This window comes from Dasypus novemcinctus, chromosome 12, assembly GCF_030445035.2.
Source record: "Dasypus novemcinctus isolate mDasNov1 chromosome 12, mDasNov1.1.hap2, whole genome shotgun sequence".
Taxonomy (NCBI): Eukaryota; Metazoa; Chordata; class Mammalia; order Cingulata; family Dasypodidae; genus Dasypus; species Dasypus novemcinctus.
The window spans coordinates 36,239,616-36,264,470 of record NC_080684.1 but is presented as its reverse complement, the minus strand read 5'-3'; the positions used below and the strand labels follow the sequence as shown (position 1 = coordinate 36,264,470).

The window sequence follows — 24,855 nt, the reverse complement described above, 5'->3', positions numbered from 1 at the left end:
CGTATTGGCTAGCTTCCTAGCCACGTGAGGCACTGTGACTAAACTCTGACCAATAAGATATAAGTAAAACTGGGTGTGGAACTGCTGGGAAGTCTCTTTAACAATGAGAGAGCAAGTTTTCCTCAGTTCTGCTGCCTGGCTGGAGCTCTCACAGCCATCTTGGGCCTTGACAAAAGACCGCTGGCTGGGAATGAAGGAGAAATGAGCCAGAGAAGTATGAATCCCTGATGGCCTCGTGGAGCCCCCATCCCTGCCCCCAATTGCCTAAACCCAGACTTCCTCTGATGTGCAAGAGAAATAAAAGGATCACTTTAAAAAAAAAAAATCACTTGACTGGGGAGCTGGGTGACTCAAGTGATTGGGCACCTCCCAGTTCAGTTCCTGGTGTCTCCTAAAAAGAAGAGCATATAATGAGCAGGGGAATAAATAAAATAAATTTAAAAACAAATCACTTGACCATAGATGTGAGGGTCTACTTCCAAAGTCTCAATTCACTTCCATTGGTCAATCTATCTTTATGCCAGTACCGTGTTATTTTTACCACTGTATCAAGATAATATGCTTTAAAGTCTGGAATTGAGTCCTCCAACTTTGTTGTTCTTTCTAAAGATATTTGTGGATAAATTTTACCCTTTCACATAAGTTTGATAATTGGCTTTTCTAATTCTACAAAGAAAGATATTGGAATTTTTATCAGGGATGCACTGAATCTGTAGATATTGGAATGTTTATCGGGGATGCATTGAATCTGTAGATCTTAATGATATTTAGTCTTCCAATGCATGAATATGGAATATCCTTCCATATATTTAGATCATCTTGGTTTCTTTTAACAATGTTTTACAGTTTTCTGAATACAGGTCCTTTATATCCTTGGTTAAATTTATTCCTTAATGTTTTATTTAGTCATTATTGTAAATTAAAGAATTAAAAAAATTCTTCCTCAGATTGCTCATTAGTAGTGCATAGAAATGCTATTGTTTTTGCATATTCATCTTGAATTCCACCACATTGCTGAACTTGTCTATAAATCCTAATAGTTTTGTTGTGGATTTTTCAAGATTTTCTGAGTATAGGATCATATCATCAGTGAATAATGAAAGTTTTACTTCTTCCTTTCCTTTTCAAGTACATTTTATTTCTTTTCCTAGCCTAATTGCTCTAGCTAGAACTTTTAGCATAATATTGAATAACAGTGGGGAGAGTGGGCATCTTTGTCTTGTTCCCAATCTTAGTGGGAAAACTTTTCATCTTTCACCATTAAGTACAATGTTAGTTGTGGGTTTTTCATATACACACTTAATCATATTGAGAAAGTTTCCTTCTTTTCCTGTCTTATGAAAGAATATTTTTATAATTGTACTGTTAATTAAAGTTCATCATTTACAATAGGGTTCACTGTGTTGTACAGTTCTATGTTTGTTTGATTTTTTTTTTTTTTTTTTTTTTGAGGTACAGGGACTAGAGATTGAACCTGGGACTTCGTATGTGGGAAGCTGACGTGCAACCACTGAGACATATTGGCTTCCCTTAGTTGGTTTTATCACTTGTTTCTCTTGTTGTTTGTTTTTGTTTTTTCTCTAGCCACTGGGAACAGAACCTGGGACCTCCCATGTGGGAGGTGGGCACTCAACTGATTGAGCCACATTTGCTCCCCCTATGTTTTTCCTTTAGTTTTAATTCTAGTAACATATATATGATCTAAAATTTCCCCCTTTAACCACATTGACATACACAATTTGGTGCTGTTAATTACAATGTTGTGCTACCATTGTCATCATCCATTTACAATCAACCTATATGAGAAATTCCGCACAATTTGAGCATTAACTCCCCATTCCCTATCCCCAACCCAGCCCCTGGTAACCTATATTCAGGATTCTAATTCTATGAGTTTTCTTACTCTAATTTTTTGTTATAAGTGAGATTATACAATGTTTTCCTTTTGTGTCTGGCTTATTTAATTCAACATATCTTCAAGTTTCATCCATATTATTAATGTTTATTCCTTTTTAAAGCTGAATAATATTCCATTGTGTGTACATACCACATTTTGTTTATCCATTCATCAGTTGATGGACCCTTGGGTTACTTTTCATCTTTTGGCAATTGTGAATAATGCTGCTTTGAGTATTGGTGTGCATATATCTGTTCAAGTTCCTGCTTTCAATTATTTCGGTATGTATCTAACAGTGGGATGTCTGGGTCTTATCGTAATTCTATACTTAGCTTTCTGAGGAATTGCCAAACTGCTTCCAAAGAGGCTGCACCATTTTACATCCCCACCAATAATGAATGAATGTTCCTATTTCTGCACATCCTCTCAGTGCTTGCAATCTTCTCTCTCTTTTTTTAATAGTAGCCATTCTAGTATGTATGAAATGGAATCTCATTGTGGTTAAAATTTTTCCTAATTTTTTTCCTCATTGTGGTTTTGATTTGCATTTCCCTAATAGCTAATGATAGTGAGCATCTTTTCATGTGCTTTTTATCCATTTGCATATTCTCTTTGGTGAAATGTCTATTCAAATCTTTGCCCATTTTTAAATTGGGTTGCTTATATTTTTCTTGTTGAGTTGTAGGATTTCTTTATATATTCTGGCTTTTAAACCCTTGTAAGATATGTGGTTGCCAAATATTTTATCCTATCAAGTAGGTTGTCTTTTCACTTTCATGATAAAGTCCTTTAATGCAAAAAAAGTTTTTAATTTTGATAAGGTTCCATTTATCTATTTATTCTTTTTTTACTTGTGTTTGGGTGTAAAATCTAAGAAACAATTGTCCAAGAAAAGTTCCTGAGGATGCTTCCCTACATTTTCTTCTAAGAGTTTTTTGTCCTAAGATTGATTGATTGATTGATTGATTGATTGATTTATCCTCCCTCCCTCCTCCCCCCGTTGTCTGCTTTCTGTGTCCATTCGCTGTGTGTTCTTCTGTGTCTGTTTATATTTTCATTAGGCAGCTCCAGGAAACCATCCTGGGACCTTCCAGAGTGGGAGAGAGGCCACCTCAGCTCCCTGATCTGCTGTATTTCTTATTGTCTCTCCTCTGTGTCTCTTTTTGTTGCATCATCTTGCTGTGCCAGTTCTCTGAGCAGGGCAGCACTTCTGTGTGGGGCAGTACTCTGTGCAGGCCAGCACTTTGCACAGGGTAGCACTCTGCGTGGGCCGGCTCACCACACGGGCCATCTTACCTTCACCAGGACCTGGGCATTGAACCCTGGATCTCCTGTATGGTAGATGGGAGCCCAAGTGCTTGAGTCACATCTGCTTCCCTCTTCTGAGAGATTTTTTTTTTAAGATTTATTTTTTATTTATTTCTCTCTCCTCCCCCCTCCCCCCACAGTTGTCTGCTCTGTGTCCATGCGCTGTGTGTTCTTCTGTGATTACTTCTATCCTTATCAGTGACACTGGGAATCTGTGTTTCTTTTTGTTGCATCATCTTGCTGTATCAGCTCTCCGTGTGTGCGGCGCCATTCCTGGGCAGGCTGCACTTTCTTTCGTGCTGGGTGGCTCTCCTTATGGGGCGCACTCCTTGTGCTTGGGGCTCCCCTATGCGGGGGACCTCCTGTGTGGCACGGCACTCATTGAGCACATTAGCACTGCACATGGGCCAGCTCCACACGGGTCAAGGAGGCCCGGGGTTTGAACTGCGGACCTCCCATGCTGTAGGCGGACACCCTATCCATTGGGCCAAGTATCCTTTCCTCTTCTGAGAGTTTTATAGTCCTTGTTCTTATATTTAGGTCTTTGATATATTTTAAGTTAATTTTGTATGTGGTGTGAGACAGGGATCCTCATTCATTCTTTTGCATTTGGATATCCAATTCTCCCAGCACTATTTGTTTTTGTTTGTTTGTTTGTTTTTTAAGATTTATTTATTTATTTCTCTTCCCTTCCCCCCACCCCAGTTGTCTGTTCTCTGTGTCTATTTGCTGCGTGTTCTTCTTTGTCTACTTCTGTTGTTGTTAGCAGCATGGGAATCTGTGTTTCTTTTTGTTGCGTCATCTTGTGTAAGTTCTCTGTGTGCGTGGCACCATTCCTGGGCAGGCTGCACTTTCTTTTGTGCTGGGAGGCTTTCCTTATGGGGCGCACTCCTTGCGCATGGGGCTCCCCTACACGGGGGACACCCCTGCATGGCAGGGCATTCCTTGTGTGCATCAGCACTGCGCTTGGGCCAGCTCCACAAGGGTCAAGGAGGCCTGGAGTTTGAACGGCAGACCTCCCATGTGGTAGATGGACACCCTAACCACTGGTCCAAGTCCGCGTCCCGATTGAAGAGACTATTCTTTCCCAAATGGTGGTACTTGGCAATCTAGTCAAAAATCAATTGGTCATAGATGTGAGGGTCTATTTCTGCCAGTATCATGCTATTTAGATCACTGTAGTTTTGTAATAGTTTTTTTTTTATTTAAATTTTAATATATTTGTAATTTATTTTTAAAGGATACTTAGATTACATAAAAAAAAATAAGGATTCCCATATGCCCCACCCCCACACCTCCCACTTTTCCCCACATTAACAACTTCTTTCATTAGTGTGGTACATTCATTGCAATTGATGAACACATTTTGGAGCATTGCCACTAAGCATGGATTATAGTTTACATTGTAGTTTACACTCTCTCCCACTCAATTCTTTAGGTTATGGCAGGATATATAATGGCCTGTATCTGTCATTGCAGTGTCATTCAGGACAATTCCAAGTCCTGAAAGTGCTCCCATATTACACCTCTTTTTCCCTTTCCCTCACTTCAGCACCTCCAGTGACCACTGTCTCCACATCAATGGTACAATTTTTTCCATTGCTAGAATCACAATAAGTCTATAGTAGAATACCAGTAAGTCCACTCTGGTCCATATTTTATTCCCCAATCCTGAGGATTCTGGGATGATGATGCCCACTCCACCACTAATTGAGAGGGGAATTTGGTCCCATATGGCTGATGGATGGGACTCTCTCACTTGCAGTTGTAGACTCTCTTGGTTCCTTGGTATGGTGATTGTCCATCCTCACCTCCTTGTTAATTGTCCTGGGTGAGTCCAATGAACTGCACAGTAGGTGTTGCAACTCTACCGAGGCCCAGGGCCCAGCTGGAATGTGGACAGCCCAGAGATTCAAGTACATCTACCAACTCCAGCACCAACTGTTGGTTCCAATCAAAGGGACAGAAGAGACATATGTAGAAGAAGTCACATCTGAGTCCAACTGTGTTACACTCAGGAGCACAAACTCCAAAGTAGGGCCCACTGGCAAGGTATCAAACTCCAGAGTTTTTTGCCATGACTGTAGGAACTGACTGTCTACAGAGCTCTCAGGAGCCCCACTGTTTGGGGTAATATCTACTTTGAGATCCTGCTGAGACGTGCATAAGCGTTACCTCTTTGATGACCTCCTGACTCACTTTGAAGTCTCTTAACCATATAAACTCATTTGTCTTTACCTTTTCCCCTTTTATTCAAGGTTTTTTTCCAGTTGCAATACCAGCTGGTGCTTGATGGTAAATCCTTGGTGCCAGGGAGGCTTATCCCCAGGAGCCATGTCCCACAGTGGGGAGATAGTATGCTGAGTTTGGCTTAGAGAGTGGCCAGATTTGACCAACATGGAGACTCTCAGGAGGTAACTCTTAGGCACCCTCTACAACTAGGCTAATTTGCAGTTTCCAGAGCAAAGGCTCATAAGCATAATCATCAGTATCAAGGGTTCATCAATGACCATCCTCTTCACTAGTCATTGCCCCTGTACTTGGGGGATTGTTGCTGTTCTATTAGAGAATGTGGCAGAGCTCCCCAGGATGGGAATTCAATATTTTTTCAGTTGTTGTGTGAATCTCTACCCACTGTGGCAATGCCCCATGAACATTTGAACACATTTATATAACTTATATGTATGCCCAGGTGAACTTCCTCCCATGTATCCCCCATCACTGACATCCCACACCAATGCTCCTTCCCTGCCATAGTTGAACCCTTCTGTGATCCACAGCTTCTTCGAAAATGAAGCCAAGAATATCATCAAATACAATAAATAAGAAAATGAAATGATAATGATATGTTTAAACTTAAAAAATAAAATACATAATACTGAGAGAGTGCTGAGTTCCCATCCTAGGGAGATGTCACATTCCCCAATGGAACAGCAACAGCCTCCCAAGTGCAAGGGCAAAGACCAGTGAAGAAGGATGGTCCAATGATGGGCCTTTGATACTGATGACTATGCTTATGAGCCTGTGTGCTTAAAATTTCAACTTGAGCTAGAGCATCAGGCTGCCTAAGAATTATCTCCTGAGAACCTCAGTATTGCTCAAATGTGGCCACTCTCTAAGCCAAATTTAGGGATTACAACCAAGCACCGGCTGGTGATGCCACTAGAAAAAGATCTTGAATAAAAGGGGATAATGGTAAAGACAAATGAGTTTATATGGCTAAGAGACTTCAAAAAATTTTTTTGATGTTTTGCCTTTCATCTCTGTAATGTCTGTTGTCCTGTATGTACAGTGGCATTTTCAATTTCTTCCCCAGTGTCTTACTTTTTTTCATGTTGTCTTCAAAGAACTTTAGGTCACAGTAAAGTCACATACAGAATAGAGGGGACTCCTATATACCAAACATCCTTTCCTCCTTCCTGTATTAATAACTTTTACATGTGGTTGGTAAATTTGTTACAACCGATGTACAAATATTGAAACATAGCTACTAACCATGGTCAATGGTTTACATTATGGCTTACATTTTAGACCATAGTTTTATAAATTTTTAATGAAATTTAACATTTCTGTATCAATCATTGCAAGAGCATGCAGAACACTTCCATTTCCCCCTAAATACCCCCTCTTCCATCTATTTTATTCCTCCCTCCCCCTCCCCTGTAATAAGTTTTAAAGTCAAGAAGTGTGAGTCCTTAAACTTTGTTCTTCTCAAAGATGGCTTTCTGCCTTTGTGTGTGTGTGTGTGTGTGTGTGTGTGTGTGTGTGTGTGTGTGGCTATTCAGGGCCCTTACCCTTCCAAATAAATCTGGTGATAGGCTTTTCCATTTCTGCAAAGTAAACTTCTAGGATTTTAATTGGGATGTGTAAATTATTTTTGGTAGAATTGACAATAGTCTTCCAATCCATGAGCATGGAACGTCCTTCTATTTATTTAGATTTCTTTGATTTCTTTTAGTAATGTTTTGTAGTTTTCCATGTATAATTCCTTTAAGTCCTTGGTTAAATTTATTCCTAGATATTTTATTCTTTTAGTTGCTATTGTAAATGGAATTTTTTTCTTGATTTCCTCTTCAGATTGCTCATTACTAGTGTATACAAACACTATTGATTTTTGTGTGCTGATCTTGTACCCCACCACTTTGCTGAATTTGTTTATAAGCTTTAGCTTTGTTGTAGATATTTTAGGACTTTCTATATATAAGATCATGTCATCTGAAAATAGTGGAAGTTTTATTTCTTCCTTTGCAATTTGGATGTTATTTCTTTTTCTTGCCTAACTGCTCTGGCTAGAACTTCCAGTACAGTGCTGAATAATATAGTGACAGAGAGCTTCTTGTCTTGTTCCAGATCTTAGAGGGAAACTTTCAGTCTTTCACCATTGAATATGATATTAGTGGTGGGCTTTTTCATATATGTCCTTTATCATGTTTTTTTTTAGCGTTTTTATCAAGAAAGGGTGCTGGATTTTTTCAGATGCCTTTTCTACATCAATTGAGATGATCATGTGGTTTTTGCCTCTTTGTTTTGTTAATGTAGTGTATTACATTAATTGGTTTTCTTGCATTGAACCACACTTGCATACCTGGGATAATACCCACTTGATCATGTTGTACATTCTTTTTTTTTTTTTTCTCTTAATTTTTAAAAAAATGTTCAATGGCAGTGGAGGAATACTGGTATAGGATACTATTGACAGGGGATATATGGCTGACAGGGAGCTATACAGGGCATATGTCCAGGGTGCATGGTAATGTTTGGATATACTCATAGAGGCAACAATTAAAAACTAAAGCTGGGGGGTACTGGGTCCCTGGCCGGGGGTCCTGTGCCGTGGTCCCTAGGGGAGCAGCGGCAGTCCCCCAAGTGCAGCAGCAAGGACCGAGAAGGAATGAGGGTCCAACAGTGAGCCCCTGATACTAATGACTATGCTTGTGAGCCTATATGCCTGAAATAAGAACAAGGCCTAGAGCAGCACTGTGCCTGGTAATTTCCTCCTGACAGCCTTCATGTTACTCAAATGTGACCAGTCTCGAAGCCTAATTCAGCATCTAAATGCAATGCCTTCCCCCCAGCGTGGGACATGACACCCGGGGATGAGCCTCCCTGGCACCGAGGGATCAATATCAACTAACAACTGATAACGCAACTGGAAAATGACCTTGAATTTAAGGTTCGATGCGGATCAGTACAATATCCCTGTCTACATAGAATAATATGACTTTAAAATGCTGTTTGATCTAATGTAAGGGGGAAATAGAAAGGAGAAATGAGTTTATATAGCTATGAGTCTCTTAAAAAAAAAGAGTCTGGAGGCTGTCAGAAGGATTGCCCTTATGCACAACTGAGCAGAGTCTAAGAGACAGATAAAGTAGATACAATCCCCAGGTATTGGTTCCTTTGAGGGCTAAAGGGACCCACGGGTTCTATGGTCATGGCAGATAGGGTTCACTGCCATGTCAGATGGCCCTTCTTTGGAGCTGGTGTTTCTGCGTGATGAAACTGGACCCAGAGAGGATCTCTTTTCATAAGACTATCATGCTACTTTACTGGAATTGTAGTTGGTATTGGGGTTTAAGATATATTTAGGGGATTGAATCTTTTTACTGACAATATGATAGCCAGGCCCTGAGCCTCAACAGACTCCAGCTCCTACAATCTGATTTATTGGACTCACCTAAGATGGAGTTGGAGAAGGACAACCACCACACCATGGAGCCTAGAGTGCCTACAACTGAAAGCAGGAGGATTGCATCCAGTAACCATGTGGAATCTGAGCCTCCTCTTGACATAGAGGTGCAATGGACACAACCAATCCAAGGACCACAGAGAAAAGGTGGCATTGGAGTGGGAAAAGTGGACATGGTGGCTGATGGGTATGGGGAATGGCAGGAAGAGATGAGATGTGGAGGCGCCTTTGGGACTTGGAGTTGCCCTGGATGGTGCTTCAGGGGCAATCACCGGACATTGTAAATCCTCCCAGGGCTCACTGGATGGAATGGGGGAGAGTGTGGGCCATGATGTGGACCAACGACCATGAGGTGCAGAGATACCCAGAGATGTACTTACTAAATGCAATGGATGTGTCATGATGATGGGAGTGAGTGTTGCTGGGGGGGGGGGGGGGGGGGGAGGGGTGCGGTGGGGGTGGTGGGGTTGAATGGGACCTCATATTTTTTTAATGTAATATTTTTACAAAATCAATTAAAAAATATATATATATATATAAGAGGTCCCCACATACTCTCCACCCCCCCACCCCACTCCTTCCACATCAACAACCTCTTTCATCATTGTGGCACATTCATTGCATTTGGTGATTACATTTTGGAGCACTGCTGCACCACATGGATAATGATTTATATTGTAGTTTACACTCTCCCCCAGTCCACCCAGTGGGTCATGGCAGGACATACATTGTCCAGCATCTGTCCCTGCAATGCCACCCAGGACAACTTGTTTTAGTTCACCAAAGGGGTGCTGATGCTAAGTACCAGAAATGGGATGGCTTTTAAAAAGGGAAATTATTTGGGGGTAAAAGCTTACAGTTTTAAGGCCATGAAAAGTCCAAAGGAGGCACCATCATAGATGCTTTCTCATCAAAGTCAACTACTGTTGATCCTGGAGTGCTGCCACATGGTAAGGCAAGATGGCCACTGATCTCTGCCTAGGTCTCCCCTTTCCCTTTGGGCTCACTGTCTCCTCTTGAGCCATTCTATAGGCCCAGCCTCTTAAGGCTTTGTGCTAAAGCAATCCTCTCTTTCACATTGCAGAATCAAATATACTGACTCCCTTTTTCCTCTGTCTGTCTGAGTCTCTGTGTCTCCTTTATATCAGACCCAGCAGGAGGGTGCACTCAACAGGAATCACGCCCCACCTCCATGATCCAGTCAAATGAGTCTCACACTCCAGGAATGGATTCGTTTAAAGCATAATATTTCTCTTTTTGGGATTCATAAAATAATTTCAAACTGCCACATATGTACTGTTGGATTCATTTTGCAAGTATTTTGTTGAGGATTTTTGTATCTATATTAATAAGAGAAATTAGTCTGAAATTTTATTTTCCTGAAATATCTTTATCTGGCTGTTATGACAGTGATGTTGGCCTCCTGGAATGAGTTATGTAGTGTTCCCTCCTGTCCAATTTTTCAGGAGAGTTTGGGCAGGACTGGAATTATTTGCCTCATGGATTTCTGGGCACTGTGGTCTAGTGCATAAATATTTGTGATTTTTATTTCTTCTTGGAGGATTGACCCTTTTATTGATATGTAGTGTCCTCCTTTGTCTCTTGTAACAGCTTTTGACTTAAAGTCTATTTTGTCCAATATTAGTATAGCTACCCTCGCTCTCTTTTGGTTACTATTTACATGGATTATTTTTTACCATCTATCTTAGTTTACCACAGGGTTGCTGATGCAATGTACCAGAAAAAGATTGGCTTTTATGATAGGGATTTGTTCAGGGTAAAAGCTTACAGTTCCAAGGCTGTGAAATGTCCAAATCAAGGCATCAGTAGAGACGCTTTTTCAGGGTCCTTCCATATGGCGAAGCAAGATGGCCACTGATCTCTGCTGAGAAATCTGCTTCCCTCCAGAATCTACCATCTCCCGGAGCTCAGCTGTGGGCAAACAGGCATGGGATTTGTCCCTTTCCAGGCCTCCTCTAACAGTCTCTTGGGCCTTCTCTGCCTTTCTGCAACTGTAGATGAACCTGGAGTCCTCTCCCACATGTCAGGACAAAAAGTGGTCCTGTGTGTGGTCCTGTCTATTTCTCCATTATTTTTTTTTTGGATGTTAATGTGGGAAAGTGTGGGAGGGGGAGGGGTGAGGCATGTGGGAATCCTATATTTGTATAGGTTCTTCTTCTTATTATTTTTATCTCCCCTCCCCTGAGATGGCTCCCTTGCCTGCCTGCTCATCTTCTTTAGGAAGCACCTGGAACTGAACCTGGAACCTCCATTTGGGAGGCAAGAATCCAACCGTTTGAGCCACTTCTGTTCCCTGTTGGTTGCATCATCTGCTGGTTGTGTCGTCTGCTGGTTGCAGCATCTTGCTGCTTGTGGGGTCTGCTTATAATGGCATCTGCTCACTGTGACATCCCCTAATCTTCTTAGGAAGCACCAGGAACCGAACCTGGAACCTCCCATGTGGAAGGCAGGTGCCCAATTGCTTGAACCACATCCACTCCCTGTATCTCCATTTATATCGGACCCATCAGGAGGGTGGAGACCCAAGCAGGCTCACCCCTCAATGACGTAATTCAATCAAAAGCTCAAAAGCAATCTGATCAAGTAATCTAATCAAACACTTAATAGACTTTAATGCAAAGGGCCCCATGCCCACAGAAAAGTATTAGTTCAAGAACATAATATTTTTCTGGGATTCACAAAACTCAAACTGTCACACCATCCTTTCACTTTCAACCTATTTGTGTCGTTAGGTCTAAGGTGAGTCTCTTGTGAAAAACATATGGTTGGATCAAGATTTTTTAGCCATCCTGCCAACCTGTGTCTTTTAACTGGGGAGTTTAAACCATAAGCATTCAGTTTTATTACTATGAAGGTCTGCCTTTACTTCAATCATTTTGTCCTTTGGTTTTTATATGTCATATATTCTTTGTCTCTCTTTTTACTGTAGTTTCCTTTTCTGTATAGTTGATCTTTTGTGATGCATCTGACTGATCCCTTCTCATTTCTGTTTCTGTATATATATTTTTAAAGATTTATTTTATTTTTTATTTCTCCCCAATCCCTTGTTGTTTGCACTTGCTGTCTGCTCATGTGCTCATCTTCCCTTTAGGAGGCACTGGGAACCAAACCCAGGGCCTCCTATGTGGGAGGGAGGCACCTAATTGCTTGAGCCACCTCTGCTCCCTGCTTTATTGTGTCAGTCATTACATTTTTCCTCCTGTATCTCTTGTTGCATCATCTTGTTGCATCAGCTTGCCGTACCAGCCCATTGTGTCAGCTCGCTGTCTTGCTTGTCTTCTTTAGGAGGCACCAGGAACCAAACCTTGGACCTCCCATGTGGTAGGTGAGAGCTCAATTGCTTGAGCCCATCAGCTTCCCTGTTTCTGTATATTTTTAAAACACTTTCTTTGTGGTTACCCTGGGTTTGTATTACACAATGTAATATAATGTTGAAAAGACACCAGCTTAGCATCAATAGCATACATATTCTTTGTTCCCATATTACTTAGTTTCCCCTCTTTGTTGTCATTGTCCCACATTATCTCTTTTTATTTTGCATTTCCATTGTCAGGAAATATTATTTTCCTTATTCAATTATATTCTGATCTTATAAGGATAAACAAATATAGTTATATATTAAGAATATAGTACTATTGGGTTTTATATTTATCTTTTTAGTTACCTTTACTGAAAATCTTCATTTCTTCACATGACTCCAAGCCATCTCTCTCCGGTCTCTTCCTTTCAACCTGAAGAACTGCCATTAGCAATTCTTGTAGGGCAAGTCTTTTGTTGAAAAATTGTCTCCATTTCTTTTTATCTGTGAATATTTTAAACTGTCCCTCATTTTTGAAGAGCAGTTTTGCTTGTTAAACAATTCTTGACTGGCGTTTTTTCTCTTTCAGTACCTTTAATATATCGTGCCTCTGCCTTCTTGCCTCTATGGTTTCCATTGAGAAATTGGCACTTAGTTTTGTATGTGATGAATTGCTTTGCTCTTGCTACTTTCAGAATTCTCTTTTAATCCTTGACATTTGATATTCTGATTAATATGTGTCTTGGAGTAAATCTGTTAGAGTTTATTCTGTTCACAGAATGCTGTGTTTCTTGGACATGTATATTCATGTCTTTCATAGGAGTTGGAACATTTTTGGCCATTATTTCCTAAAATATTCTTTCTATTCCCTTTCTCTCCTCTTCTCCTTTGGGACTCTCATGATGCATATGTTGATCTGCTTCATGCTGTCACTTAAGTTCCTTAGACACTACTCAATTTGTTGTATTCTTTTCTCTATCTGTTCTTCTGACTGTATGATTACAATTGTCCTTATCTTCTAGTTCACTGATTCTTTCTTCTACCTATTGAAATCAGTTATTGTATGCCTCTAGTGCATTTTAAAACTCATTATTGTGCCTTTCATCCCCATAATTTCTATTATGTTTCTTTTTAAACTACCAAATTCTTCTTTATGCTCATATATTGTCTACTTAATATCCTTTAACTCTATAACCACCATTAGTTTATTTCTATCCATATTTTCCTTGAGGGCCTTGAATTGATTTAGGAGATTTGTTTGAATTTCATTGATTGGTTGCTCCAAATTCGGTGTCTCCTCTGAAGTTTTAATTTGTTCCCTTGACTGAGCCACATTTTCCTGTTTTTTAGTATGGCTTGTAATCTGACATCTGGTTATTTTGATGTGTTAACTCTGAAGGCCAGTTCCCCTCCCCCTTGCCTAGTGTTTTATTGTCAATGGGATTTGTGTTGTGGCTTTTCTTTGACACATATTCCAACTAATTCTGGACCTTTAGAGTAGCCCATGTTTAACCCTTTAGATTTTCTCAGCTCTTCTGCATTTGATTTTTGTCCTGGTTCCATGTTATAATTTTTAAGTTTGCCTTTTTGTGTGCAATTGTTTCACCTCCAGGAGAAAGCTCCTTTTCCTCTGTTCCTTCTCTGGAAATCTTGATCTGTTTTTTGTTTGTTTGTTTGTTTTGTTTTTTTTACATTTTCTCCCAAGCTCCTATTATTTATTTAAATTATATTCCTCACTCAGTGCCCCTTTTACACTTTTCAGTTCTGGATCCCATCTTGTTCAGTTCCCCCTGCCATTCCCACCCCCCTTTTTCTGTGAGATTTTTCTACTTCTAGTTTTTTCCCTGTTAGGGTATTCCACCATGAGGAGCCAGATGGAGTCAATCCAAAAAAGTCCATTTTGCATTTTATGATCCAGCAAACAGAGACTGGATTGAGTGTGTGCAGCTCTTGCCAAAATTTCTTCTGTGGTCTCTTTTTTCCCTAGGGGGGTTTTTGTATGTGACCCTCCTCAACCACTTATTTTACGCCCTAGATCTCTGTGCCTGCATATGTGTGGGGCGAACTCACTGCTCTGAATGACCCTCCAGTCTGCATTTTCATATCCTAATCCTTCCCAATGCCTTCTGGGAAAATTCCTTAACCCTATTTTCCAGCCCACTAGTTTGGTCTTTGGCTATATCCATTCTGTAGGTTATCTCATCTAATGAATTTATACCAACTGTGTCTTCCAAATCCAATCATCCTATTTGGTTCTTTATAATTGCTTGTATCTCCTTCATTACCAATATTCTCTTTTATTTCCTTGAAGACATTTATTTGGCTTGTATTACATTAATTCTTTTTTTCTTCCTCCCCCTTACCCCCACCCTGCTGTCTTGCTATCTGTGTCCATTTGCTGTGTGATCTTATATGTTTGTTTCTTTTTGTCTTCTTTTCTCCTCTAGAATTCACTGAATTTTGATCCTGGTGACCTCCAATATGGAGAGAGGTTCCCTGTCACTTGCACCACCTCAGTTCCTGGTTTCCGTTGCATCTCACCTTGACTTTCCCCTTCATCTCTCTTTTGTTGCATCATCATCTTGCTGCATGGCTTGCTGTGCAGGCCTGGCTCACCATGTGAGCCTGGCTCACAATGCCAACACGCCTTTACCAGGAGGCCCTGGGGATTGAACATGGGTCCTCCCGTATGGTAAACAGAAGTCCAATCACTTGAGCCTCATCTGCTTCCCTACATTAATTCTTGTCATCTAGAATAGGCCATTCAGTTTATTGTCTTTTTTATATCAGTTAATCAGATGCCTAGTTATTTTTACCTGTGAGGTCATTTCTTTTCATAAGTCTCAGCTATCTTTATGAGTAATAGTTGGGGAAAGGGTTGCGAAGAATCAAAGCCTAGGCTTTTTTTTTTTTTAAGATTTATTTTATTTATTTATCCCACCCCACTCCCCTTGCAGCTTGCTTGCTGTCTTCTCTGTGTCCATTCACTTCACATTCTTAATCTGCTTGTCTCCCTTTGTTGCGTCATCTTGCTATATTAGCTCTCCATGGGTGTGGGTTGTCAGCCCTCTGCAGGCGCAGACCAGCTTGCCTTCACTCGGAGGCCATGGGAAGCAAACCCAGGGCCTCCCATATGGTAAATGGGAGCCCAATCAGTTGAGCCACATTCACTTCCCAAAGCCTGGGCTTTACCTCATGTCACTCCTGGTGAGTTGGAGATCCCACTTTGACTACCATCATTTATATTGCCCTCATCAGAAGACTTTGCTCTTTAAGGAGCTTCTCTATACTATAGCAGAAGTTTCATTTATTTCTAAGACTATATTTGTTTTGCTCTCTGGGTGAAAAGAAGGTCTACAGGGGGAAAGTAGAGGAAACTCTTAGATGTTAGTTTGAGCCAGCATTTACTGATTTTTAACCAGTATTCCAATAGTGTTCCTCTATGAGCCTTTGCAGTGCTTATTTGGCACTGCAAATCACCTGGTTTTTGATATTACAATAGGGTTGATGGGGAGGCAGTGATCTCCTCTGGGCAATGTGTTAGAAAAAAGCCCATCTCGAAAGTTTTCTGAGAATCTATCCCCATGATGGGAGCCTGACCCTCCTCTGCTCAGGGCTACTATTTCCTTTCTTTACTAAATCATAACCACCCTCTGACTCTCCAGGGATTTCTCCTAGCTTTTATTTTCCTTCTTTATATCCATTCATGTCTTACTTCTGAGACATCTCTGAAGTTAGATTGGGGGAAGTAGACGGTGCCACTCTGCCATCTTGTCAGGGGCCATGACAAAGTTTCTTCCATGATTTAGCTGACTCCAGAGTTTCTTGAAACTTTGTGTGTCTAGTAATCTATAGCAGAAGACACTCTTTTTTGAGTGGTATGAGTAGGAGTCTGGAAATGAAGTTTTCAACCTGAAGAACCACAGGCAGAATATAAAAGCAAAGGATAGACAAAGCATCACATATACATGAAAAATAACAAAGTAGGCAGTTGACTGAAACATACTGAAATTTACTTTCAACATACTTGTGTTTGATTTTACAGTCACCTGGGAATCTTCTTAAACCTGGAAACAAGACAAGAAAATTAGTCTTATTACAAATTGCTCTTCTGTAAAATAAAATTTTATTGAAGTATATCATTCATACATGAACATACATAAACAATAAATGCATGGAAAAATTTGTAAATTTACAAAACAAACATGCATATCATCATACAAGGCTCTCATACATCTCCCCACCACCAATGCCTTGTGTTGTTATGAAACATTTGTTGCAAACTATGAAAGAACATTATAAAAATATTGCCACTAACTATAGCCCATCTCTTACATTTGGTGTCTTTATCCCCCAACCAACCCAATTATTAACACCTTATATTATTACTATGTATTTGTTATCATTCCTATTTGTCCTGTTAACCACAGTCCATTATCCACCACTGGATTCCCTGTGTTACACAGTCCCATGTTTTGTTCACTCCATTCAAAGTGTACACTCAGTGGCTCTCATTTTTATCACAGAGTTGTGCTGTCATCACCTCAGCCAATTTTAGAACATTTTCATTACTCCAGAAGGAAAAATCCCCAACCCCCTTATAACCCCCTATTGTTGTTCCTTAGTATTGAAAAACTATCTTCTTGCCATTGCTGCAAAATATTTTGATATTACTGTTAACTATGATCCATAAGTTACAAGTTGTAGTTTTCCCGTATATCATCATATTGTCAGCACTTTGTAAAAGAAGATCATCCTTGTATTTATACTAACTACAATCTTCATCCACCACCAAAATCACTGTTCTGCATTCCCTAGATTATTCTCTATTTCACTTTCAATTGACATTTACTTCCACAGAATACCCCTTTCAGCCACAATCACATAAATCAGCAGTGTTACACTCATTATAATGTGTTACTCTCAACTCTATTCATTTCCACACTTTAAAAATTAGCCTTATTAATAATACTACATACATTAAGCATTCTCTCTTATTCTCAATCTATTTTCTATTTCCTAGTAACCTATACTCTAGAGTTTACCTCTGTGAGTTTACACATTGTATTTCATATTCCTATTAGTTAGACCATACAATAGTTATCCTTTTGTTTCTTATTTATTTCACTTAACATAATACGCTCTAGGTTCATCCATGTTGTTATATGCATCCTGATTTCATTTCTTCTTACACATGAATAGGATTCCATTGTGTATATATACCATATTTTGTTTATCTGTTCATCAGGTAATCGACACTTGGGTTGGCTACATATTTTAGCAATTATGAAGAATGCTGCTATGCATAATATTGGTGTGCAGATGTTCCTTCATGTCCTTGCTCTCAGTTTTTCTGAATATATTCCCAGTAATCATACAGCAGTTCTAAATTCAGCTTCTTGAGGTACTGTCAAACTGTCTCCCACAGAGGCTGTACCATTCTACATTATCACCAACAGTGAAGGTATGTTCCTGTTTTTCCACATCCTTTCCAGCACTTGTAGTTTTCTGTTTTGTGAAAAGGTATCTAATTATAGTTTTGATCTGCATTTCTCTAATAGCTAGTGATTTTGAGCATTTTTTCATATGCTCTTTGGCTTTTTGTATTTCTTCTTTGTAGAAATGTCTATTCAAGTCTTCTGCCCATTTTTATATTGGCTTGCTTGCCTTTTTGTCATTGAGTTGTATGATTTCTTTATATAACATGGATATCAAACCCTTATCGGGCAGAAAAATGGCTAGAGGACACACAGAAATAGCGTGGAAAAATGCTCTAGGGTTTAGGACAACAGGTGAAGGCTGGACACCATCCAGGAGAGAGGCACAGGAAAAAATCTCAACAGAATGTGCCATTGTTTGCCCTGGGAGCTTGCAAGGGAACAAAGAGACCTGACCCTCTCAATCATCCTCCCTACTGACCAGGACTGGTTGTTGAGGACACAGAGGGGGAGTGGAGTTGTTTCCTACCTGGGAAAAGGGAGGAGACTGCCAGCAAAGGTTGGAGAACAGCCTCTGAGAAAGTTTGAATTGTGAGGCTCTTAACCTCCAGGCAGGATCCTCTGTCACATTGATCCCTCCCTGTTGCAGTGAAGACACTCCCACAAGTATTTGAACTGAGAGTGCTGTCGATGAGCACTGCTTGCTGACAGACAAAGGAAGGGCATGCGAGGAAACTAAAAGTAAATAAGAGAGGTTTCTTCTGACTTTACAGCCTTTCTCTCCAAGGCCCTTAGAAGCAAGTATGCAACCCATTACTGGGTCCTGGCCCAGATTTCAGCAACAGGGACAATCCTAAAGACCTAGAATAGCTTGAATCAAGATCAGAGAATAGCAGTAACACATGGCCTACCACCACTAAATCCCTACAAAAGAGAGAAATTGAGCATCAGAGTAAACTCACCATCGTAATCACATACCTAGACATTAGAAAAAAATTACAAGCCATTTTAAGGAATTGGAAGAAATGGCACAAACAAAGGAACACATCAACCCTAAATGAAACACAGAATTTAAGACAACTAATCAATGAAGTTCATAAAAATTTCCAAAATCAAATTAATGAGTTGAAAGACAAAATGGCTAAAGAGATAAAGGATATCAAGAAGACACTGAACAAGCACAAGGAAGAATTTGAAAACCTGAATAGAAAAACAACAGAGTTCATGGTTATGAAAGACATGATAGATAGGTGAAGATGGTCAACAACCACACCAGGGAACCGAGAGTGCCTACAACTGCAAGCAGGAAAATTGCATCCATCATCCATGTGGATCTAAAACCCCTCTTGATATAGAGGTGGAGCGGATATCACCATCCCAGGGTCCACAGGATGGAGGAATAAAATATGGATTAGAGTGGATTTACTGATACTCTACTATAGAACTATTGTGACTAGTAATAGAAGAAGTTGTAGCATTGATGTGGGGAAAGTGGCCATGGTAGTTGCTGAGGGCAGGAAAAAGGAAGAAGAGATGTGATGTGGGCGCATTTTCAGGACTTGGATATTAATTGCAATAAATGATATTGCAGGGACAGATGCTGGACATTATATATCCTGACATAACCCACTGAATGTACTGGAGGAGAGTGTAAACTATAATATAAACTATTATCCATGTGGTGCAGCAGTGCTCCATAATGTTTTCACCAAATGCAATGAATATGCCACAGTGATGAAAGAGGTTGTTGATGTGGGAGGAGTGGGGTGGGGGGTAGGGTGGGGGTATATGGGTACCTCTTATATTTTTTAATGTAACATTTTGTGTGATCTATGTATCTTCAAAAAATGCAATTAAAAAAATGATGGGGGTTGGGGGTGGGGAGTGGGGTATATGGGAACATCATATGTTTTTTAATGTAGTGTTTTGTGTGATCTATTAATTTCAAAAAAGATAATTAAGAAATAAAATAAAATTTAAAAAATATCTGATTTAGTGATTTTCTTTGTTAGGTCAATAAAAATATCATTATCTGGGGAAAAAAATACATTTGAGGGACGACAGCAGCCTTGAAATGATAGAAGAAATAATAAGTGATACAATAGACCAAACAAGTGGAATAGAAGAGACAAGAAGAGAGAAAAAAAGACTGGAAAAAATTGAGCAAGGGCTCAGGGAGCTAAAAGATAACATAAAATACAACAACATATATGGGTCATGGAAGTTCCAGAAAGAGAAGAGAAGGGAAAAGAGGCAGAAAGAGTATTTGAGGATATAATGCTGAAAATTTCCCAACTCTCATGAAAGAAATGGATTTACATGTACAAAAAGTGCAGTGTACCCTAATCACAATAAATCTGAATAGACCTACTCCAAGATGCATACAATTCGGAATGTCAAACATCAAAGATAAAGAGAAAATTCTGAGAGCAACAAAAGAGAAACAAACCATGACATATAAGTCCTCCCAGTAAGACTTAGCACAGATTTCTTAATAGAACCCATGCAGGCAAGAAGACAGGGGTATGATATAATTAGGAAACTGAATGAGAAAAACTGCCAGTCAAGAATTCTTTATTCAGCAAATTTTCCTTTAAAATATTCATAAATAAACAGAAACAAAAGAGATTTCATAAAAAAGAACCAGCTTTTTCAGGAAGTATCAAAAGGAGCCTCACAGCCTGAAAGAAAAAGACAGGAAAGAGAGGGACGCTTGGAAGAGAAGCTTGGAAGTAGAAAGCAAGAAAGAAGGATAACCAAAAGAGACAGACAAAAATAAGATATGATATATGAAAACCAAAGAATAAAATGTGGAAGAAAATAATGCTTTTACAGTAATATCATTGAATGTAAAAGATTAAACTCCCCAATCAAAAGATATAGGCTGACAGAATGGGTAAGAAAACGTGAGTTATCCGTATGCTGCCTACAAGACACTCACCCTAGACCCAGGGATACAAACAGGCTGAAAGTGGAAGATTGAAAAGAAGATAGTGCACATAAACAGTAACCAAAAAAGAGCAGGAGAAGCTATACTAATATCTGACAAAACAGACTTTAAATGGAAAAAGTTATGAGATACAGAAGGCCATTATATATTAATAAAGGGACAACCCACCAGGATGATATGATAGTCATAAATATCTGTGAACTGAATCAGGGTGTTCCAAAATATATGAGGCAAACTGGCAAAACTGAAATCTCTACAATAATGGTTGGAGACTTCAACACACAACTCATATAATTAGATAGAACAACTAGACAGATGATCAACAAGGAAACAGAACTTGAACAATATGATAAATGAGCTAGATCTAAGGATATACACAGAATGTTGCATCTAAAATCAGCAGATTATACATTCTTTTTGAGTGTTCATGGATCTTTCTCCAGGATAGATCACATGTTGTATCACAAGGCAGATCTCAATAAATATAAAAATAATTGAAATTATATGAAGCACCTTCTCAGATCATAATAGAATGAAACTGGAAATCAATAATAGATGAGAAGGAGGAAATTTTGCACATGTGTGAAGGCTGAACAACACACTCCTAAACAATCAGTAAAAGAAGAAATTATTTTGATTAAATATAATTAAATATATTGAGACGAATGAAAATGAGAACATAGCTTATCAAAACTTATGGGTACAGTGAAGGCAGGGCTGAGAAGGAAATTTATTGTCCTAAATGACTATATTGAAAAAAGAAAAAGCTAAAATAAAAAATCTAACTGATCAACTGGAGAAACTAGAAAAAGAATAGCAAACCATTCCTAGAGCAAGCACAAGGAAAGGTAATAAATATTAGAGCAGAAATAAATGAAATTGAGAACAATGACAACAACAAAAAAAAAAACTGAGAAAATCAACAAAACCAAAAGCTGTTTTTTTGAGAAGATCAATGAAATTGACAATCCCTTAGCTAGACTAATGAAGAAAAAAAGGAAAGAAGATGCAAAAAAAGTAAAATCAGAAATGAAAGCGGGTAGGGAGTAGATGTAGCTCAGTGTTTGAGCACCTGCTTCCCATGTATGAGGTCCCAAGTTCAAGCACTGGCATCTAATTAAAAATAAAAACAAGAAAAACAAAAAGCAAAACATAGGGAAATTACTACTGACCACACAGAAATAAAAAGGATCATAAGAGGATATTATGAGAAACTGTATGCCAACAAATTAGACTACCTAGATGAAATGGACGAATTCCTTGAAACACACAACTTATATTGACTCTACAAGAAATACAAGAACTTAACAAACCAATCACATTTATAGAGACTGAATCCATCACCAAAAATCTCCCCAAAAAGAAAAGTCCAGGACCAGATGGCTTCACAGATGAATTCCTACCAAGCATTTCAAAAAAGAGTTTAACACCAATCCTGTTTTAAGTCTTCCAAAAAACTGAAGAGGAGGAAAAATTACATTTTATGAAGCCAACATCACACTTCAAGACACTGCAAGAAAAGAAAATTACAGATCCATCTCTCTGACACTACAAGAAAAGAAAATTACAAACCAATCTCTTTGCATAGATGCAAAACACTTTCAGATAGAATCCAACAGCATATTTTTTGATATGCTGTTTTTGATAAAGTCTTTTGACTTTATATAGGGAGTGGATGTGGCTCAAGCAGTTGGGCACCCACCTCCCACATGGAAGGTCCTGGGTTCGTTTCCCAGTGCCTCCTAAAGAAGATGAGCAGACAAAGAGAGGACACAATGAGCAAAGACAATGAGCAGAAACAATGAGCAAAAGATAAGGGAGCCATTTCACAGGGCTGGCGGGGGAAGTCTTATACATCATTACCAAGTGGGATTTATTCCTGGAATACAAGACTGGTTCAACATAAGAAAATCAATCGACATAATACACCACATTAACAAATTGAAGGGAAAAAAACACGTGATCATCTCAATCAATGCAGAAAAGGCATTTGACAAAATCCATATCCTTTCTTGATAAAAACACTTCAAAAATAAGAATAGAAGGAAAGTCCTCAAGAGAATAAAGGGTATATATGAAAATCGCACAGCCAATATCATACAAAATAGAGAAAATTTGAAAGCTTTCCCATTAAGATCAGGAGCAAGACAAGGATGCCCACTGTCACCTCTGTTATTCAGTATTGTGCTAGAAGTTCTAGATAGAGCAATTGGATGAGAAAAAAAATTGAAGGCATTCAAATAGGAAAAGAGGAAGTAAAGCTATCACTATTTGCAGATGGCATGATCCTATATTTGGAAAATTCTGAAAGGCCTATGACAAAGCTACTTATGCTAACAAACAAGTTCAACAAAGTGACAGGATACAAAATCAACATGCAAAATTCAGTAATGTTTTTATACACTAGTATTGAACAATCTGAGGAGGAAATCAGGGAAAAAATTCCATTTACAATAGCAACAAAAAGATGCAAATATATAGGAATCAATTTAACCAAAGAAGTATAGGACCTATATGCAGAAAACTAAAAAAACAGTGCTAAAATAAATCAGTGAAGACCTAAACAAATGGAAGATATCCCGTGTTCATGGATTGGAAGACTAAATATCCTGAAGATGTCAGTCCTACCCAAACTGATTTATAGATTTAATGTAATACCAATAAAAATTCCAATAGCCTACTTTACAGAAATAGAAAAGGCAATTACCAAATTTATTTGTTAGGAAAAGTGCACCTGAATATCCAAAAGCATTCTAAAAAAGAAGAGTGATATGGGAGAACTTTCACTGCCTGAACTTCAAACATATTACAAAAGTTACAGAGGTTAAATCAGCATTGTATTGGCATAGAGATAGATACATTGATCCATGGAATAGAATTGAAAGCCCAGAAATAAACCCTCACCTTTATGGCCAACTGATTTTTTTACCAACCTACTGAAGCCAAAGCCATGTTTGTTTTTTAAAGATTTATTTTTATTTATTTCTCTCTCCTCCCCCCATGCCCCTTTGTCTGTTCTCTGTGTCCATTCGCTGTGTGTTCTTCTGTGTCCTCATGTATTCTTGTCAGGTGGCACTGGGAATCTGTGTCTCTTCTTGTTGCATCATCTTGCTGCGTCAGCTCTCCGTGTGTGAGGCCCCACTTCTGGGCGGGCTGCACTTTTCATGCAGGTGGCTCTCCTTGTGGGGCGCACTCTTTGCACATGGGGCACCCCTAGGTGGGGACACCCCTGCGTGGCACAGCACTCCTTGTGCATGGCAGCACTGCGCTTGGACCAGTTCACCACATGGGCCAGGAGGCCCTGGGCACCAAACCCTGGACCTTCTATATGGTAGGTGGATGCTCTATCAGTTGAGACACAATCTGCTTTCCTCAAAGCCATGTTTACAGAGCAAAACAACCTCTTTAACAAATAGTGATGAAAGAACTGGACTTCCATAACCAAAAGAATGAAAGAGGACCCCTAGCTCATTCATGTACAAAAATCAACTCAAAATGAATCAAAACTTAAATATAAAAGTCAGGCCCGGGAAAACGGACTTGGCCCAGTGGTTAGGGCGTCCGTCTACCACACGGGAGGTCCGCGATTCAAACCCCGGGCCTCCTTGACCTGTGTGGAGCTGGCCCATGTGCAGTGCTGATGCGCGCAAGGAGTGCCCTGCCACACAGGGGTGTCCCCCGCGTAGGGGAGCCCCACGCACAAGGAGTGCGCCCCGTAAGGAGAGCCACCCAGCGCGAAAAAAAGTGCAGCCTGCCCAGGAAGGGCGCCGCCCACACTTCTCCTGCCGCTGACAATGACAGAAGTGGACAAAGAAACAAGACGCAGCAAATAGACACAGAGAACAGACAACTGGAGGGGGGGGGGATTAAATAAATAAATAAATCTTTAAAAAAAAGTAAAAGTCAGGCCCATAAAACTACTAGAAGAAAATGTAGGGAAACATCTTAAAGTTCTTGTGCTTGGTGGTGGTTTCTTGGAACTTATGCCCAAAGCACAAGCAACAAAAGAATAAAATAGGTAAGTGGAATCTCCTCAAAATTTAACACTTTTGCACCTCACAGGACTTTCTCAAAAGGGTGAGAAGGCAGCCAAAACAATGGGAGAAATATTTGGAAGTCACGTATCTGATAAGGGTTTAATACATATGATATATAAAACTCAACAATAAAAAGAGAAATGTCCCAAATAAAAATGGGCAAAAGATTTGAATAGACATTTGTCCAAAGAAGAAATACAAATGATAAGAAAATACA

General features: G+C 39.4%; 1 protein-coding gene across 3 annotated transcripts in view; it reads right to left on the bottom strand.

Annotated features, from left to right (window-relative positions):
• Window positions 1–15,488: 15,488 nt before the first annotated feature.
• Window positions 15,489–24,855, bottom strand: part of FAM186A (family with sequence similarity 186 member A) — a 114,350-nt gene continuing 104,983 nt past the window's right edge. For 2 of the 3 annotated variants that reach the window (XM_058308247.2, XM_058308249.2), the window contains 2 exons: window positions 16,241–16,280; window positions 15,489–16,125 (listed from right to left, as the gene is read on the bottom strand). In XM_058308247.2, the coding sequence (XP_058164230.1) occupies window positions 16,259–16,280 (22 nt within the window). In that variant the 3' untranslated portion in view covers window positions 15,489–16,125; window positions 16,241–16,258. Of the gene's footprint in view, window positions 16,126–16,209; window positions 16,281–24,855 lie in introns of those variants that run through there. The other variant, XM_058308248.1, reaches the window with a different exon arrangement.